Below are 21,054 nucleotides of genomic sequence, written 5' to 3' on the forward strand. Positions count from 1 at the left end.
ACAAGCTTACTTCCTGAGTAAAGGGAATCAGGGATCCAGAAGTAGTCGAAGGTTTGCAATCTTTTTCTGTGAAGAGCCAGAGTAAATATTTTAGGCTTTTTGGTCAAATACAGTCTTTGTGTGTCTATTTTTTAACAATCCTTTAAAAATGTAAAAACCATTTTTAAGTCACAGACTGCAAAAACAGGTTGTAGGCTGGATTTCACCCACACACAGGCTGTAGTTTGCTATCTCTGGTACAGACAACAAATGGGGATTTATGTGAGACAGCACATGGAACTTTATTATAAAGGTAGATTTGGGACAAATAAGAGTTGAAGTAAAAGCAAACTACTTTCAAGTAATAAGCTGAGCAAGAAGAGCTCACAGTAAACATGAAGAGAACACATTAAGGCTACATGTGAATATAGTTAATTCTAACTGGGAAAGTAAGTAAAAAAGGAACACAAGGAGGAAAGAAAAAAAATTAGAAGACAATTAGAACAGACAGAGTCTACCAGAACCTTACTGTTATGTCGCAGCCTCCAGTGAGCTAGGACATGAACTGCCTGCAACTCTTTTCTAACTAAACAACCATACGTAAATTTAACTTTTAATATGAAGTGAAGTGAAACATTTAAATACACAAAAAGCAAACCACTTACTACCTACTATGTAACTTACTTTTTATTGAAAGTATCTTGCATTCGTGACTGATGCTTTCTGGGTAACGCCATACATTTTAACATTAAAGGTTAAATTATTTTTTACATGCAAGTAGTGTTTATGGTTTTCCCCACATAGGATTACTGATTATAAAAAGATGACACACCACATGGGTTAAGTGTCTCTTTTAATAGAAAAGCCAGCAAACTGTCTAATTCTGTTTCCTCCCAAACCACAAACTGAGTAGTAAATGAGCCTCTAGCCAACATATTCAAAGCTGAGAGGATTAAAAATGAAAAAACAAGTCCTCAGATTCAATTAAGGGAGCTCTGCTACATATAGGCTAATCAATACCAGTGGACTCCAGGAAGCTGGAAGACATTCTGATAACCCCACTCTGATAACATTTACCTCAATTAGCCTTTTTCCAGTTTCCAAATCATGAATAAAGATAATACGTTCTTAGTTCTATTTCAGAAAATTTTTTTGCAAGTTGTTTTATTTACAATGCCAACTTTTAAAAGTCACTAAACTAAAGTTAACTGGACAATAAACTAGGCATAAATTGCTTTACAAAAAGAGGGAAAGCCCAAAATGCCACTTTCTATAGAGAACCCACAGTTCAGTTTTATTCAGAGCAAAGAAAAAAGAACTTTTGATCATACTAGAAGAAACTGAGCCGTAAGTTTGGAATCTGTACTGAAACTACACATGCAATGAGGACAACATTCTGCTAATACAACTGATTTGCTGCTGCATTTGTGGACTGTTTTTCTAATATTAACAATTATAAACAAAGCAGTGCAACTAGTATTTGGAACAATCCTTACAGTGTTACAGCATCAGACACAAAATTTCACTTCTCCTCACACCACTGGTTCTCTTTGCGTACCTAGAAGAAGAGACAAATATAAGGAAGTACCTTAAGTAGTCTTTTCTAAGACTACTATCTAATGATTCATCAATAGCCTGTGAGGTGGGTCAGAAGGAAATAGATAGAAAACCAGAAAAACCCAGTTAACAGTAGGCTTCCAGGTTCCCATTCTTTCTCTCCCCAGTTTTTTATTGTGCCCTGCTGAAATTATCAAGAAAAGCAAAGACAATGGGCAATTACAGCTTAAGTCACCAGAGATGACCTGCGTCAAGAAAATCATTCTGATCTATTCATTTCTTCCCCATTCACTACGTTGCTCTGAAGTAGCCTGGCACATAATCCATAGGGCCTGCTCTTCTGAAGTCAAATACTGATGGCTTACATGTAAGGTCCCAGGTGTCAAAACTAGTAACTGCTAAGGAACAAATTATCAAACAGCACCTTCGGATGAAAACTAATTGTTCTTATGCTTATAAAAGAACAGTATCATCTAAGTGCTTAGACTAAGAGACAGACCAGAATGTTTTTAGCATATAGAAGGTACCTATTTTCCCTCAAGTAAAGTCAAGACTCCTTGATATAAATACCTCTTTTCCTAGCATGCTATGGGTTTTAGTCTCTCTTGAAAAGCATTTGATCAAGAACAAGCCGTTAGCCACCTACCTGGGCTTCCTCTTCTTCAGTAAAATCATTTTTGATATTGAATGTCTTTCGAATCTCCTCAGGAGTTTTCCCCTTGATCATATTGGCAACAGTCTTGCAGGTAACATCAAGCAAACCTTTGATGTCTAAGTAGTTTGCTGCCTGTAAAGTAATTGTTGTTTTCATTAAAGTATACTTGATGCTTTAAATTAAATCTAAAGTCAGTGACTAACAATCCATATCTAACTTAGCTTAAAATACTAGTTAATTTTAAGAAATTAAATGAATAAATAAATCAGACAAATTCTTCTGTGAAAGATTATTGTATGTCCCATTCTTTGTTATACCTCTGTAATATTGAGTCCTTGTGCTACATTCAGCAAACTACACTACCTCAAATGTTAAAGAATGGCCACTACTGGCAGTTGTGTACGCGTGTACACACACAAACACAAGTTTGTGTTTGACAAAAATATTTAAAGAATTCAGTGATTTTCCTGGTGGTCCAGTGGTTAGGACTGTACGATCTCACTGCCAAGGGCCCAGGTTCAATCCCTGGTCGGGGAACTAAGATCCCATAAGTAGTTATAGCATTACATTTTACTGACCTTCTGATTCAACTTTTGGTTTCTTTGATTTTCTCTATTGTTTTCCTGTTTTCTATTTTACTGATTTCTGCTCTTACCTTTACTACTCCCTTTCTTTGGGATGAAATTCATCTTTCATTAGTTTCTTAAGGTAAAAGCTTAGACTGCTGATTTGAAACTTTTCTTTTTTCTTTTTTTAAAAAATATATTTATTTTATTTTTGGCTGCATTGGGTCTTTGCTGCTACACGTGGGCTTTCTCTAGTTGCAGCGAGTGGGGGCTACTCTTCGTTGCAGTGCGTGGGCTTCTCATTGTGGGGGCTTCTCTTGTTGCGGAACACAGGCTCTAGGCGCGTGGGCTTCAGTAGCTGTGGCACGAGCGCTCAGTAGTTGTGGCTCACGGGCTCCAGAGCACAGGCTCAGTAGTTGTGGTGCATGGGCTTAGTTGCTCCACGGCATGTGGGATCTTCCCAGACCAGGGATCAAACCCGTGTTCCCTGCATTGGCAGGTGGATTCTTAACCACTGTGCCACCAGGGAAGCCCCCTTCTTTTCTAATATAGGTGTTTAGGGCTATCAATTTCCCTCTAAATGCTACTTTAGCTTCATCTCACAGATTTTCGTATGTTGCGTTTCATTTCCATTCAGTTTAAAATACTAATTTTTCTTTTGATTTCTTCGTTGACTCACAGGTTACTAAGAAATGTGTTACTTAGTTTTCAAATATTTGCAGATTTTCCAGATAGCTTTCTGTTACTGATTTCTCATTTCATTCCACTGTGATTAGAAAACATATGTTGTGTGACTTGAATCCTTTCAAATGAGACTTTTTTGTTTGTTTTGTTTTGCTTTGGCTGTGCCACGCAGCATGTGGGATCTTAGTTCCCCAACCAGATATTGAACCCGCACCCCCTGCAATGGAAGCACGGGAGTCTTAACCACTGGACCACCAGGGAAGTTCCCCTGTGACTTGTTTTAAGGCCCACAACATGTCTATCTTGGAAGTATACACTTGAAAAGAATATGAATTCTGCTGTCATTAGTCTTCTACATCCTTATGATTCTCTGTCTACTTGTTTTATCAATTATTTAGAGACAGGTTTTGAAATCTCTAACTATGATTGTGGATTTGCCTACTTATCCTTTAGAGTTCTATTGGTTTTTGTTTCACTTTCTGGAAGCTCTGCTTTTAGGTAGAAAAACATTTAGGATTCTTATGTCCTCTTAATAATGATAATTATCATTATGCAATGACCCTCTTTAATCCTGGTAATATTCTTTGCTCTGAAATGTACTTGAATATAGTCACCCCCGTTTTCTTTTGGTTATTATTGTTAGCATAATATTATCTTATTCCACCCTTTAAACCTAATTGTGTCTTTATATTTAAAGTGAGTTTTTTGCAGACAGAATAGCTAACTCTTTCTTTTCTATCCAATGTGATGACCTCTAACCTTTAATTGTGGTGTTTAGACTGTTTACATTTAATGTGGTTATTGATACATGGATTTAAATATAGCATTGCAGAGTTTAGAGTTAAAATTCAGTATCAATGAATTTAACAAATTTAACTCCATGAAAAGTGCTAAAGGTATGGACTAGAAATATCTTATACTATGCATTAAAAACATACCAGTATAAGCTCAAAAAGTGTTCCTTGGTCAACTTTCAGGAACTCTTGATCCCACACAGGGATGTCATCTGTCCGCTTTTCTTTGTTCTCATCATCCTCAGGAGGAGGAGGATCATCCTTGTGGTGGGTGCACCACTGAATGACCTACAACAACAAAAGTTCATTCCTATATGGCATTTTATAACAAGGTACTTCGTTCCACTGCTGGGGCAAGGTTATTCCTACATGGGGCTGAGAACTAACTGTAAGTCAACTTGAATAATAAAGTTAGTAGCCCAGCTTGAAAAGCACAGCCCTAGAGTTCATGGAAGATCTTAGATAACAGAGAACCATGAAGACAGATTACTATACTTGACCATACTAAAAAGCTCCTGTGCAAAAAAACACATTAAGTTAGACAGAACAATGAGTGGGAAATACCTGCAACATGTACATGCCAGCAATGCATTACCTTATAAAATATAAAATCTTAAAAATCTCTACACAGAAATGGGCTAAAGATATGAACAGGCAATTTACAAAATAAATCTGAATATGAAGTCAAAAAGGAGGAAATGCTCAGCCTCATTAAATGCAAAATTAACAATACAGATACTACTTTAGACTGTACCCCCAAAAGATAAATAAAAATCAAGATGTCGATACTAGTCATTGGCAACAGTGTGAGGATAACATGAACTTTTCTACTGTAGAGTGTAAATTGGTATAATCCCTTTGAAAAGTAACCTAGGAGTACCTAGGGAAGCTGAATATGTGCATACACTATCACCAAGCAATTCTAAACACCCTAGACACATGCACAACACTATCCAGTATAAGAATAATGCAGAAAAGCTCAAAGTTCCCTTAGTAGTGGAATGAACACATTAAAGTTTCCAGAAGCTGATTAGCTAGACTGTGCACCATCTTATAGACCACAATCTACACTGAAAGTGTTAAGTTACAGAATCTAGGTGGTAGGAAAATGGGTGTTTGCTGTATAATTTAACTTTTCTGTATGATTAAATTTTTTTTATATTATAATGTTGGGGGAATAAACAATGCTGAGAGAAAATGGGAGAACTGAGAAATTATACTACCAGGATACAAAAAAGGGAAAGAACTACTTCTAGAAGAAAAAGCCAAGCATAAAGGGCTTTAATTAAGTAGCTTTTTAAGAAGTATTCCAGTAGTATACGAAAGAAACCAATTAGTAACATAATGGCATTTAAAAAGTCTTAAAAGGCTAAGTAGGGTTTCCCTGGTGGTGCAGTGGTTAAGAATCCACCTGCCAATGCAGGGAACATGGGCTAGAGCCCTGGTCCAGGAAGATCCCACATGCCACGGAGCAACTAAGCTGGTGCGCCACGACTACTAAGCCTCCACTCGAGAGCCCATGAGCCACAACTACTGAAGCCCGCGCGCCTAGAGCCCGTGCTCCGCAACAAGAGAAGCCTCCACAATGAGAAGCCTGCACACCACAAGGAAGAGTAGCCCCCGCTCGCCACAACTAGAGAAAGCCCGCGCACAGCAACAAAGACCCAACACAGCTAAAACTAAATAAAATAAAATAAATTAATTTTTTTTAAAAAGCTTTAAAAACAAAAAGGCTACGTAAGAAATTAATGCCGATGGGACTTTCTGGTCAGATGAGAGACAAGGAAGGGAAATTTTACTTTACACTTTTACAGTTTTGGGGTCATATAATCAGTAAATATACTTAAGTTTAAATATTGATAAGTAATAATCCAAATAGATTGGAAAAAAATTATTCTAAGTGGCCCTGTATCACCCAACCCATTAACTCTAACCTCTACTTCCTTGCCTGTTCACTATGATCCAGCCACCACACTAGCCTCCCTGCCTTACCTCAAAAGACAGGACATGCTCTTATCTTAGGGTCACTGCACTTACTCCCACTGCCCAGAGCTTTCTTCCCCCACATATTCATGTCTTTGTTCAAAGATCCACTTCTCACAGTAAGGCATTTCCTGACCATCTTTATTTTACAAATAGCCAACTCCCCCGTACCATCCCACTTATACTCCACAGCTTTTCCATCTGACATATTTGTGTTGTATGCTTCCCACACACCTTCAGAATGTAAACTACCTAAGAACAGATCTTGTCTCTTTAGTTCACTGCTGTACCTCCAGCACCTAAAAAATGACTGGAATTTGAATGAATGCAAGTAAAAGTCCTTTTAGAAGCATTTAATATTAGCATAAGATAGAATGTTAATTTGCAACACAAAACCCAGAAGTCAGAAAGGAGATCTAACTAGATAAAATACAAAGCTGTGAATTGACCTAAGACAAGCAAAGTGGTAAAAACTACATAAAGAACTCCTATAAAAAGCCTATTAAGACTACAAAATGGATGAACCTTGAAAACATTACGCTAAGCGAAATAAGCCAGACACAAAAGAATATCCTATGATCCCATTTTTATAAGATAGCCCAGTATAGTCAAATTCACAGAGACAGAATACAGAATAGTGGTTACAAGGGGCTTTTTACCCAGACTAGGGATATTAAAAAGATTGGTAATAGCCAATCATGGTAAGAATATGGAAAAATATGCAGTGCAGCTGTATCTCATGCCAGGGTCAAGAGAAAGCATAAAATGCAACTGCGTATGGTCAATGACTCTGAAAATTCCTTAGGAAGGGGCCAACTGGAACCGACCGTTCCCATCTCTAAGCCTAGCCAGTTTTTCCCGCAATGTGGAAGCTGGCTGCTGTTTCTTCAGAAGAGCATTCAGTTAAACAGCTGGCTCTATTAAGGAGCCATATGCTCTGAAACACTAAAATCCTATTCAATGTAGAGGGCTGGGGAATTCCCAGGTGGTCCAGTGGTTAGGGCTCGGTGCTTTCACTGCCATGGGCCCAGGTTCAATCCCTGGTCGGGGAACTAAGATCCCTGCGAGCCGCGCGCAGTGCAGCCAAAACAATAATAATATGTAGAGGGCTGTTTATGCTTAGACACAGGGTAAGGTGATCAACTAAAAAAAAAAGAAACAAACCAAAAAAAGCACATTCTTGTTCTCAAACTCCTTTTTTTAATATTTTTTTTATTTTTGGCTGCGTTGGGTCTTCGTTGCTGTATGCGGGCTTTCTCTACTTGTGGCGAGCAGGGGCTACTCTTCGTTGTGGTGCACGGGCTTCTCATTGTGGTGGCTTCCCTTGTTGCAGAGCACGGGCTCTAGGCATGTGAGCTCAGTAGTTGTGGCTCGCAAGCTCTAGAGGACAGGCTCAGTAGCTGTGGCGCACGGGCTTAGTTGCTCCGCAGCATGTGGGATCTTCCTGGACCAGGGCTCGAACCCGTGTCCCCTGCATTGGCAGGCGGATTCTTAACCACTGACCACCAGGGAAGTCCCTCAAACTCCTTTTGAGGCATACCCATTCAGCAGACAAGCAATACAAAAAAATTTCCCTTTTTGCTAAGCACATACCATTATATTTCAATAATTTAAATGTGCTAATGAAAAAGACTAGACAACTTAAATATTCACAGGGCCTGGTTAAACTAAAATAAATATCTTAGTCATAATCTTACTATATAGTTATTGGTTTTGTTTTGTTTTGTTTTTAAGGAAGCTATCTATATATCAATATAGAAGTATCACCAGGATATTGTTAATGAGAAAAGGGATACATACATATATATATATATAAATATATATATATATATAAGGGTATAGTTGCTACCTTACCTTTTTTAATATTGCTGCATTAACATTTGGCAAGGGGACTGGATCATCATCTCCTTCATCATCCATTCCCAAATCTAAGTAAACCAAAAGAGAGTTGCCATTATTTTCTAGCCCCATTATAACAACCAGGCTGTTTCAAACAAGTAACTTGTAAGACATGTTATCTGAAAGACTATAAAAGTACTTTACTAAGAATAGTTCTCTTGAAAGTATTTAAAACTGGTGGTTCCTAGCAACAGCTCCATGAACCATCCAAAACTATATAAAAATGTGTGAGAAGACAAATACAGGATTATATAAAAAGAGTTCTTCATTAGGAGGAAAAGTGATTTAATAAGTGGGCTTGAGATAACTGGGTAACCACCTGGGAAAAAATTAAAGCCAGACGCTTACCCTTCCTCTTTATACCAAACTCTAGATGGACTGCACTTAGGAAAATAAAACAATGTGAGGTATTGCAGAAGTAACAGAATCTCAATCTATTAAAATCTGAAGCCCAAAAATGTATACACACACACACACACCAGATCGTGCAGCCACTGACAAAAAACAATGCAGGCAGCTCCGTACATACTGGTATGATTTCAAGATTAAAGTTTTTAAAAGCCAGGTATAAAAGATAAATGTTACCTGAATAAAAATGGGAATATACTTATATTTATATTTAAAATATAAATTTTAATTTTTAATACAGTTTGTTAATATTTGTTAACAGATTTGTTAATATTATGTCTAAGGTAGTTAATGAGAACATGGGTTGAGAGACTTAGTTTCAACATATACCCTTTGGTGTTATTCATCACATACATACTACTTATAATTTTGAATATATAGGTTTCTCTAATAAAAAGTCCTAACTTTTAGACTATCAAAGTGGTTGCTGAGCTCCAAAGAGAAAACTTAAAATCCGTATGTTACTTAAAGATTCTAAATAAGAGTATTTTTCAAACCAAATGGGTCCATCCTTCAGTTTCTACAGGACTAAAAAAGAGCTGCCAAAGAAACTTATGTAACAGAAGTACCAAGATCAGAGGTCAAAAGTACTGCATTGCTCTACTGGTTGTAGCACAGCACCAGTTATGCTGACACGGTTAAGTGCTGAGTCATACATTTGAGTCCCTAATGTATAGCTGTGCTAGGCAGGGAAGAATCAGCAATGAATACAGGAGGATGGGAGGAACTGTTGCAATTTTAGATAGAGTTGTTCAGGATACCTCACAGAGAAGATGACATTTTAATTAAAATCCTAAAGGAGAGAACACCTAAGCAGAGGAAATGGCAAATGCAAAGGCCTTCTGATAGTGTCCTAAAAACACTAAGGAATCTAGTGTTACAAGAGCAGAGTTAGCCAGGTTGAAAGGAGATGACAGGGCCCTAACAGGGCCTTCTGCAATTTGGCTACTATATTGGTAAGAGATAGCAAGAAAGCAGGAGGGGAAAGAGGGAAACCAATTATGGGGCTAGCAATGATCCAGGCAAGTACAAGTGGCTTGTACAAGGTATATAGCTATGGAAGAAGAAATAGTGCAATTCTGTATGCATTTTGAAGTGAGAGGCAATAGTATTTGCCAATAGATGGAAAGCAGAATGTGAAAGGAGTTAGCGACGGCTAAGGCTTATAACATGAGGAACCAGATGGATGGAGCTGCCATTGGAGTTGCCACTAATTGACATGGGGAAGGTTGTCAGAGAACTTGTTTTAGAGGGCAGGGAATCAAGAATTCTAGTTTGGGGACTTCCCTAGTGGCGCAGTGGTTAAGAATCCGCCTGCCAGTGCAGGGGACACAGGTTCGAGCCCTGGTCCGGGAAGATCCCACATGCCGCGGAGCAACTAAGCCCATGCGCCACAACTACTGAAGCCCACGCACCTAGAGCCTGTGCTCTGCAACGAGAAGCCACCGCAATGAGAAGCCTGTGCACCACAACGAAGAGTAGCCCCCGCTTGCCGCAACTAGAGAAAGCTCGCACGCAGCAACGAAGACCCAACGCAGCCAAAAATAAGTTAAAAAAAAGAAAAGAATTCTAGTTTAATAAGTTTGAGATGTCTATTAGATATTCAATGGTAGACCAAGAAGTTAAATATGCAAGTCTAAAAATCAAAAGAAGAGATGAGAACTGTATGTAGGTAAGTTTGGGAAATGATGTATAAATGATTTATAACACTATGAGACTAGCTGAGGTAACCAAGGGAATGACTGAGTATTGATCCAGTGAAGAGGTACAATGATTAAGCAAACTCCGGGGAACTGAAGGCTTTAAAGATGGGGAGACAGGTTGTGAGTGAGCTAAGTATTAAGTATCCTGAAAGCCAAATGTAGAAGGAACTGATCTACTGTCAAAGGCTATCAATAAGTCTAGATGAGAAATGAAACAATGCACTTGACAACATGGAGATCAATGAGTTTAACAAGCTTCTCCAGTGGAGTGGTAAAGATGAGAGTATATTCAAAAAGTATCCTATTTTCCTGTATGGGTACATTCACTCATCTCCCCTCTATTCCTCCCCACCAATGCCTTTACCTGATCCCATCTCTGCTGACAGTAAAACTATAAAATTACAATATTTCAATTTGGATCAAGCCACTTATGCTTTTCTTGAACTAGTATGAAATATTTTTAACTCAGAGGGGAGAAAAAGAAGTTATACTATGGAAAATGCATGTGTTTGGGGAATGAACAGATTAGAGGAAATGAAATACAGAAGACCAGCTTGTTTAGATACAAATGTTATTTGGAAGAAGGCTTAAGTCACATTAAAAATAAGGGCCTTACAGTTGTAAAGGATCACTTCTCTAGCATTTAAACCGAGGATTTGAAATGGTTTTTGCTTTTAGACTGAATGCACAAGCACCAACAGTCATTCCTTTAAGCTATTTAGTTTCAAGGACTTCTGAAAGACACCTGTATCCTGATACCACAACCTGGACCTGAAGAAATGAGTCAATCCATGTGTACACATGCCAAGATTTTCACTTCTGATTGTCCACTGATTAGAAGATTTTATTTCAATACACTCCAGTCTTCAAGAGGCTAGAATTCTATATAAACCACTGGTACTTAAGATAAAGCCATTCACCTCTGATGCCCAAAGCTATGGAAGGAAAGAAACATTTTAACTGTTGCTATCTATCATCCACTTGCTTCAGTGATCAAAGTTGGCAGAAAACCTTCAAGCAGCCCTATGTTCCTACACTAGCAAATGCTTCTTTGAAGCAGCACAAGAGAGATTAGTGTGCCAGGCACCAACTATGATGAAATAAAGCAAGTATTCAGGCAGCAATTTTGTTATCAGTTTCTACATCTTCTAGATAAAGCCTTACTCACCTGCCTTTAGGGACACCTGGATAACTTTCACACTCTTTTATCAGTGACCATACTATAGTTCTTCATTCAACACGTACTTGATGAACAGTGACTGTGGGATGTACCAAGGGGTTTACAACTTAATAGAAGTAATCTATGTAAGTTACCAGGGTGCAGGACTGTAAGTGCCACATAACTGGTGTCAATTACCAAAAACAACTTTATGTTCAGCTTTTATTTTCTATTAGAAAACAGGAAAAAAACCAAAAAGAAAAACAAAAAGAATATGTTCAGCTTTTATTTTCTATTAGAAAACAGAAGACAAACCTTCTGCTGCTCAGCTTCTGCCTCTACCACACCTAATACTTGCTGTTAGAAGTCTTCTAACTTATTATCCCGGAAATCCTAAGTGACCAGTCTGCAGTATATGAATCTGATAATCATTCTGGTCACTTCAAAATGCCTCCCTTTTCCCTTGGCTTCCTACTCCACATACTCTCCACTTCTGACTTCACTCTTAACAGCCCATCCTGCCCCAATATGGCCACCTGCCAAGCTCAAGCTCATTTACTCCGACAGATATATATATATATATATATATATATATATGTATATATACTCCTATCACACACCATACAAAGTCAGTCTATCTCTAGCAGCCTACAACTCAGGGACCAAGATCCACATACTCAACTGACTAGCAGCTTATTTATTACAAAGATCTTTTGAGGGAATCTCTAACATACACAACATGTTCAAGCTCAAAGTCATTTTCTTTCCATTCCCCTCAAACTTGTTCCTCAGCTCTATCAACTACAAGTATCACAATCGCAACCCCAACTAAAAACCTCAATTTTTTTTTTTAAACACATCCTGTTTACTTTACCTCAGAATGATCTCCCAAAACATCTTAATTTTACTAGATTTGAAATATCACCTCACTAGTAATACACACTGCACTCTCTCCACAAGCCTAAAGAATAACATCAGCCAAGAAGTTCCCATAGCACCACTTGGCACAATTTTATTAATGCACTAATTATACCATGTGACCGTTAGCCTTGTTTGGTGTCTATCTCCCTGCCTAGTTTATAAATCCTTCAAGAGCAAAGACCACTTCTCACTTACCTTCTTTTCACCAGCACCAGGACTTATTCTTTGCCCGCCTTTCTGCTCTCACTGAACACTGACTACTATATCTCCCGCTAATGCTTGGCATATAACTCTTTAATTAAATATCTATAAGCTACAGATAAACAAAAACTTTTGATATTTGAGTGCACTCAGCCCTCCATATCTGCAGGTCCCACATCCTTGGATTCAAACCGTGGATAGAAAGTATTAAAAAATAAAAATTTTTAAATTCCAGAAAGTTCCAAAAAGCTAAACTTGAATTTACATAGCATTTATGGTGTTATTAGGTATAAATACTAGAGATAATTTAAAGTATAAGGGAGAATGTATGTAGGTTATATGCAAATACTACACCATTTTATATAAGTGATTTGAGTATCCATGGATTTTGGTATCCCTAGGGGATCCTGGAACCAATCCCCTGCAGATATGGAGACAAATGTACTGAAGAACATTCTTATTACTACTGTTTTTTTCCCACCAATTCTAGAAACTGATTTGTATGTCTCCATATACTACTAATGTCTACCAACCGACCGATAATACTAATTAGAGATCCAGGGCTTCCCTGGTGGCGCAGTGGTTAAGAATCCGCCTGCCAACGCAGAGGACATGGGTTTGAGCCCTGGTCCAGAAAGATCCCACATGCCGCGGAGCAACTCAGCCTGTGCGCCACAACTACTGAGCCTGCGCTCTAGAGCCCGCGAGCCACAACTTCTGAAGGCTGTGCGCCAAGAGCCCGTGCTCCGCAACAAGAGAAGCCCCCGCAATGAGAAGCCCGCGCACCGCAAGAAAAAGTAGCCCCCACTCGCCGCAACTAGAGAAAGCCCGCGCGAAGCAACAAAGACCCAACTCAACCAAAAATTAATTAATTATTTTTTTTTAAAAAAAAAGATCCATGTTAACTAGTAAAAGTTTCAAAACGTTTCAGGACCTGTTTTCTTGCCTTCCTTCTTTGATGCACTGCATATATGCTTTGCAGCAGTTTCAGAGGAATGACAAAACAGACAAAAGGGAAGACTTGGTTAAAAAAAAAAAAAAAGAACGAAACAGACATCTACTCAGTTTACAATCTACTCAGCTTACTCCCGCTGTTGAAACAAGGTGTTCTATTTAGCTACCATATATAAGGTATCTCTTTTCCAAAGGCTTTAGTTTTTGTCATTAGAAATTATGAATGCAAATTTACTTGAAAGAGAAATGGGCCATTGTCTGAGGCTTGGAAATCATTTCAGTATTAGCTTATGGTATTACCTACCTAATAAGAGAAAAAACTCAGTAATTCAGAAAATGCAGAAAATATTGACCTGTACCAAAAAAAATGCAGTTAATACTTTAAAGAAAAAAAAGTAAACTTTACCCCTTCATACCCCTGAGAGTTTTCTGACAGATTGTTACTTCTGTAGATTTGATGTTCACAGGTTATATCAAGCTACTCATTTCTTTGCCTTCCCCCAACCCATGTTTTCTAATAAACTTACCTTCCAACATGGTCTTAATAGTCACAGATTGTTTCGCAATTTCAACATCAACTTCAAATATCTCTCCATCAGAACTCTGCAACTTAATTGAAGGCATCTAAAAAAAGGTATTATATTGAATTTGAAATTTAAGAGATATTACTTCTATACAAACTACATTTCAAACTACAGTCTGTTAGACACCTTCTAACTTATTAACCGTAAAACCCTAAGGACCTATAGTATATAACCCTATAAAACACTAAGTGATTATTCACAGGCTAGCACACAAGTGTTTCTATAAAAATTTTGTCAAAGTGTAACTCCTAGGAACAGAAGCTTTTAAAGCCTGCCCTACTGAATTCATTACTAGTGTTAAGTTTTAGAATTAACACTTTATATTTTTGATGCAAAATGTATCTAAAATGGACTTATTCTTTGCCCGCCTTTCTGCTCTCACTGAACACTGACTACTCCACCTGCAAACCTGAGGGAGGTGAGTCCAAAATAAACAAAGCTAGCAGATAAGATAGTAATTTTCCCACAGTGAGACTTACCAGTGAAAAATGAGTTCAGATCCAAAGAGTAGATCAGGATATACTTATTTATGTTTGGATCAATGCAAGACCATACACAAAAGAATAAAATATTTTAAGGATAAGCAGATGTTGTAAACCTAGTAAATTTCAGAGTCCTTTTTACCTTTCATTACTGACTGTCCAGGTGTCCAAGTTTGAGATCTCCTGCCAAAGTCCTCATAGTAATAACCTATTACTTGCGCCAAAAATGTATTTATTAACTCAGATTAATTATGAGTCATGAGGAAAAAGACACCTCTTACATAAAAGTTAATTAAGCAATTAACTTCGAAAGACTTGAGTTTTGGCAAAAAAACCAAAACATACAAACAAAAAAACACCTCTTTAAAATTAAATGTTCTAAGCTTCTAAGCCAGCAATTTCTTACCATATTCAGATTCTTGGGGGAGTGGCGCAGGGGAGGGGGGAATGGCAACAATACCTGACTGTAAAAATTCAAAACCTCTTTAAATTTCACGTATAGATTTTTTAAAGGTCCATCATAATCCTGTGATGTCGCTATAACTTAAAAACATAGAATTTGGCATTTAAAACACTGATTGAACCTGTTTTAGGTCCCAAGACTTAAGACCCATTAAATCAGCTAAAATATTCATTCTGCTTTCCCCAGACAACTGTCTCCATTTCCCAAACGACAAGCTGTTAAGGCAAAGAAGCAAAAAGGTAAAGCTGTTTTAAAACCAGCCATTGAAATATCCAGCTCTCAGCCATCCATGGGTGGAGAGAATCAGATTTCATTTTACAGTTCACAAATATGTCTGCTTTTCCGTGATGCTCAGTACTTGCCAATAATGCAGTTGTCCTGCTCCATGGAGAAAGACCCAGAGCAGAGGACCTTCTCTGTGACAAGGCAATAACAAAAGGTATCCCCAAAAGAAATATTTTAACGTGAGCTCAATTTTTAATTACGAAACATTCTATGTTCTTTTTATGTTCCACAGTACTGGAGTGAACATTATAGAATCAAGAGTCTGGCAACACAGTTGATAAAATTACTTTTAAGCAAGACGAACATTTCATATTTCAAATAACTTTTGATAAACAGCAAGATCTGCTTAGTCATAGTCAAATTCGTCTATTAGGTTACTCCTACGGGAGCTGAGATCTTAATAAATAGCAGAGAAACAATCGGTTAATCTGTAATTCGATGTACTTTGTAACGCTAAACTTGGTACTCAAAGACAACTTTTTTAGTGTTATACAGCTGGAATTCAGAGCAAAATTTTCGTATAATGATGGGTGAAATTTTGTTTGACATGCTTTCAAGACCATTCCTTCAATTCCTTATGCTCCAGTACTTCTAAATCACTCTGAGTGGGTTCTATCAACACCATAAAGGAAAAAACCTGTTTTAAGTGACCTGAAATTCCGACACCTCTTTTTAGAGGGTAGAGTGAAACCTGCATTGCTCTATGACACAGAAACATTCTACTGTAACGCTCTGATGAAAAAATTCATGACCCAAAACCTAAACCTGAAGTCTCCATTAAAAAGTAAACCGAAGCAGGTGAATGTCCTATCCCTTCAAAAACCAGGCACCTCGAGTTAGGAGTTAGTGCACCTAAAAGCCACACCACTATGACGATGGCATCTGCTATTACAACAATGGTTTCAGCAAACCCATGCTGTGGCAAAGTAATGGGAGAGAAATATTCCGAAGGAGCAGGCGGCTCTCTGCCAAGATTCGGACCCAGCACAGTTAGCGAAGACCGGTGACTAGCGACGCTAGATACAGGGGCAAGAAAAGGATGGGTGCCAAGAATCCAGCGCTCCCGGACAACCACCGCCACGCTTCCTCCGGACACCAGAACAACAAACACGGACACACGCCCACGCTCACGACAGCCCCGGGAACTCCATTAAAAGCCCCGCCGCCACCCTCGCCCTGGGTGCCAGTGGCTGGCAGGCTCAACGCCAAGCGAGGCCCCCGGCCCCAGCCTGGGCCCTCAGCCGAGCTCCGCCACGGCTGACGGTCGCCCCGTGCAGAGAAGGCCTAATCTCGGGTTCTGCTCGCACCTTCTCCCGCCCGCCCGCCCGCCCGGGCACCTATGGGGCGCCGTGAAGACGCGAAGCTAGAGGAGGCCTCGCCGAGTCGAGGGGCGGGGTGGGAGAACAGGGCCGACAACGGGTTCCAAAGAGCCTGAGGGAAGGCCAGGCCCAGGTGCCTCCCGCCTCCAGCAGGGCCAAAGCACCAGCGGTGCGGCCACCAGCTCGCAATCCGCGGCGCCACCGCCCCTCCCAGCTCCGTCGGCGGCTACTCACGGTGTTAGGATTCAAGGAGATGGCTGGCCAGAAGCTGATGAGAGCAGGGCGGCGTCTGCAAAAAGAAACACAGAAAAGCGGAGAACAAGGCCAACACTGCCGAGCGGCGCGGCGCCTGCCTTTATACGAGCGGGCGCAGGCGCCGAGGACCCTGGCGCCCGTCACGTCACAGAGCCGGCGGGGCTGGCCGGCGAGATCGCCTGACGGCAGGCGGAGGCAGGCCGGGCGGGCCAGGCGGAGACGCGGCGGGGCGGGGCGAGGCGAGGCGCGGCGGGCCTTGATTCTCACCCCCTCCCTCGGAAGCTCGGCTCGGTCTCCTCAAAGCGGGAACGGAGGACTGGCTGTGGTACTCCACGGCCTGCGAGGGTCCTTCAGGCGGGGGCTGTCCTAAGCTGAATTAAAGACCCCAGACCTGAAAAGCCTGGAAGCCGTGGGCGAAGGAGGGGGAGGAGGAGGAAGGGAGGAGGAAGGGAGAGGGAGGGGGTGGAGGGAGAGAGAGATGTTCTCCGGCGTGTGTGTTGAGGGTGGTGTCTGGGAGGGGCTACGGCTCCCTTTCAGGACGGGGAAACTGGGACTCCGAGAAAGAATGGGAGCTGGCCTTTCCAGTCAGCGCTGTGAGCTTCTGCTCAGGGTCTCAGTGTCCTCCCCTGAACCTAATAGGAGTTAGCTCACTCTCCACAATAATCCATGCGGTGAAGTATCGTTACCCTTTTTTATTTGTGAGGGAACAGGTTCAGAACGGTTCAGTGGCAGAGCAAGGATTTTTTGATACTCTGAACCCCTATTGCCTATCGTTGACTTCTGAAGAGGCCTCCAGTCCAAAGTAACCATTGTTGCAGAGAAACCCCAAGTGTAGAGAGGAGGCCTCTCTCTGCCAGTGAATATCCATTCATTCAGCAGAAGTGTATTGGGGATGGGGGTGGGGGCGTGGAGGGGAGCGGGGCGGTGAAGAGCCACCGGGCGAGATTCTGCAGCGAACCAGGCAGCCAGAATCCAGCCTGCACAGAACTCTTGTATGGGATGCTTCCTGAGGGCTGTGTGATAGTCTCCCTAGGATGAAGCCAACCATTAAGGGAAAGGGGTTAGTCTGAAAATCCCCCCCCGCCCCCCCCCCATCCTCTCCAGTCAGAGACTTTGACCAGCTCTACCCTGCTCTGCTTAGGGAACATCGCCACCCCTCCCTAGGAGACGAAGGCGCCAGGCTCAGCTAACCAACAGGCACGTGATGGTATTCCTGACCAAAGAAACAAAAGACACTTCCACACAGGGCCCCCTAAAGAAATCAGAGGCCTACAGCTCTTCTGGGAAGGGACTGGGCAGGGAGGCCAAGCAGCTCCTTGGGTTACCAGGTTTTTGTCTACTAGCTGTGGTATCCAGTGTCTGCCAGGTGCCATAGCTGATGACAGGAAGATGAAAGGACCTACAGCTCTCAGACTTTGTCTCACAACACCGCCCTGCCCTCAGCAGCTCAAGCTTCAGGTCTCCTCCTCAAGACCCACTGGAGCCCCTTTGCTCCCCTGCCTATGGCATACAAGGTGGCGCCTTGTAAAGTCTTGTTGAGCGTCGTAAGCAGTGCCACATCACACATCTAGCCTGAGGATCTAGCACGGGGCCTGGCATAAACTAGGTGTATGTTTTTTCCACACGTCTGTGGTCCCCCAATATTAGAGTCACCAAGAGATTCTTGTTTTTAAAAAGCATATTTTATTTACTCATGCAGCTATTGTACGCATAGATTATCTCAGGAAAGATACACAAGTAATTGTTGGCCTCAGGGGAGGGGCACTAGGTGACTGGAGAAGAGGGTTGGGGTGATTTTTCACTTTATACCCTTTCTACCTTTTGGATTTTGATCCATATGAATGTACTACATGTTCAAAAATTTCTTTACTTCAAAAAAATTGGCATCAGGTCAAGAAAAATACAGATTCCCGGGTCCACTCTTGATGTAATGAATCAGACTCCCTGGGGGCAGGTTTTTCTGACTTTGAACAAGTTCCCCCAAGTGATTCTTAAACCCACGGTAAGTTGAGAAACCACTATAGTAGGGACTTAGTGATGAAGCACTGCTAAGAAGGGGCCAGCAGTGTTTGTCAAAGGTGACTCATTTAGATTCACACTTTCTGAATCAACCATACCCTCCACTCAGGAGAGACAAGACAGTTGCAAGACTGCGGGGTGCGGGCTGGGGAACACGCATCCCCACTCATTTATCCGTAATCACCAACCCAGGTCAAAAAGGAATGGCCCCAACAGAGTCCCCTTGGTATGTGGGTGTGGGTGTGTTGTGTTTTTTTTTTTGCGGGGTGGGAGGCGGTGATTCTGTTGATCCTGGAGCTAGCCCTAAGAAGGCTGAGGTCTCATCCTTACTTCAGTCACTCCACACACCATGTGATCAAACTCCTTGTGCTATAGAGGAAGAAAATAAAACCAAAGAGAAGGGACTTTTCCAGTGTCACAAAGCCATTGCAGAGCAGGGCTGAGGTTCCAGCCCCAGCTATGCTTCTGCAACCACAGCCCAGATATTGAATTTTAGCCCCATCCCTCAAATGCCAGGAATATTTTCTGATTAACTATTCCCAGCATACTACCTCCAGGGAAGCAAAAGTCCTGGGATTCAAGCAGTCCAGGTGGGAAAATCTGGTTTTTATGGTGAATTCATTTCCAGAGATGATCTCCCTTTGTAAATAGAGTTTCACTGATGTAAAGGGCTCACAGGAGCATTCCTATGAGGACCGGCCCTCTCGGCGGATCTAAAATCAAACTTTGCTGCCCAGAATTCAGTCACACTCCGTTTGTCAAGGGCTTACCCATGGGAAAGACCTCAGGCTCTGCATGTGTGTTCCAGCCCATAGGACAGCATGTAAGCTAAGAAGTAATCCAGTCTACATGGTCAGAGATCTCCTGGCTGTACTCTCCTGCTGTGTCAACTTTCTCAGTCTTTCTCCCCTGATACAGTGGTAAGCACAGTGACTGTTATATGATCTTGGGCAAGTTATTTCACCTCTCTGAGCCTCACGTTCCTCTGCTTAGCCACTCCTTCTTCCCTTTTGTCAAACTCGAAGGCTTCCATCTAAAATCAGACTACCTATTACTCCAGAACAGAGAGTGCTGAATGCAAAGAAAAAAGAGTGAAATTCTTGGATCTTGATTAGCAAAATGGACTCTTGAAACTCAAAGCTTTTTAATGCAAGAAGTTTTTTTGAGCAATGAAAGTCCAAGAGGCTGAAGGACTTATATCTTAAATTTTACATCAGCAACAGCATAGTCAGGAAGAAGGTATGATGACACCAGGGCGAGTTTTCTAAAACACTGGGGGTGGGGAAAAAATTAAGGCAAAGTGAGCATTGCAGTTAGCTACTGGGGTGGGCCTCTGAGAAGGGACTCTCTCTCACTCCCTCCCCCAATCCCCTCTACCCAGGAATAGGGAGAGATTAGGACCTCCAGAAAGGTTTGGGAGCTCTGAGAGTGAAGAGAATCTGTGCCTTGGTCTGTGAGTAAGGTCTAAAGTCTTCCATGATGAGAAAGTATGGCAGCAGTGAAGTAGAAATGGCACCTGGGTGTGCCTAGGCAAGTGGGCCTGGGAGCATCTCAGGCTGGTGAGGAGCATTGAAGTATGTCCTGAGACCCTAAAACAGCATGGAAGTTGCTCAAAGAGGGGCTAGATAAGCAGCAAGGGGCTTGTGGGATGTAACAAATGGAACCAAATGAGCCTAGAAGAATCTGGACAGTCCAAGCCAGAGACCATGGCACAAACACGGACATCCATGGGCACAGCAGAAATCAAGGATGACAGTTCACAACTGGCAGGGGTCAAGTCTACCTGCCTTCCTGAGCAGTAGAGGAAGATGGATGATGACCAAGGACCAGACAATCTCCAGCCCCCTCAACTCCCACTCCATGCCATGATCATATAAGCTCAGACTGTAGTTTTGATCCTGGATAGCAGAAGAGGGACAAAGCCCTCAACTTGACTGAGCGTACCCCTGAAATGACAGTGATCATACAACCACTTGATTAAAGTGACCAGATTATATTTTTGCTATCATCTGGAAATAGGTACTATAGAAAGTAAAAGAGCTATCATTTTGGCACACCCGAATTTTCTGACTTTAAAATTTCATACAACCATGGTGCAAAGGAATCATATCGACCTGCTGCTGCCCACTTGCTGCTCACATCTGTGTGATCTGGGTGGGATGTGTGGCTTCCCCTCTCTAACCC

General features: G+C 41.3%; 1 protein-coding gene and 1 long non-coding RNA gene across 4 annotated transcripts in view; one reads left to right on the top strand and one right to left on the bottom strand.

The window, feature by feature from the left end:
* Positions 1–21,054, top strand: part of LOC309622826 — a 377,150-nt gene that overhangs the window by 263,534 nt on the left and 92,562 nt on the right. The window lies entirely within an intron of this gene.
* On the bottom strand, positions 649–16,989 carry SKP1 (S-phase kinase associated protein 1). 3 transcript variants are annotated; one of them, XM_082380991.1, is made up of 7 exons: positions 16,831–16,983; positions 14,672–14,737; positions 13,991–14,087; positions 8,073–8,146; positions 4,380–4,523; positions 2,183–2,323; positions 649–1,537 (listed from the first exon to the last, which is right to left on the bottom strand). In XM_082380991.1, the coding sequence occupies exons 3-7, from the start codon at positions 14,085–14,087 to the stop codon at positions 1,502–1,504; spliced, it is 492 nt and encodes a 163-aa protein (XP_082237117.1). In that variant the 5' UTR covers positions 14,672–14,737; positions 16,831–16,983; the 3' UTR covers positions 649–1,501. The 3 variants fall into 3 exon arrangements, with proteins under 3 accessions (XP_082237117.1, XP_082237118.1, XP_082237116.1); XM_082380992.1 differs by having other exon boundaries at positions 14,672–14,743; positions 16,831–16,978; XM_082380990.1 differs by lacking the exon at positions 14,672–14,737 and having other exon boundaries at positions 16,831–16,989.

Source organism: Balaenoptera borealis (genome assembly GCF_965194805.1).
Source record: "Balaenoptera borealis genome assembly, chromosome: 2".
Lineage (NCBI taxonomy): Eukaryota > Metazoa > Chordata > Mammalia > Artiodactyla > Balaenopteridae > Balaenoptera > Balaenoptera borealis.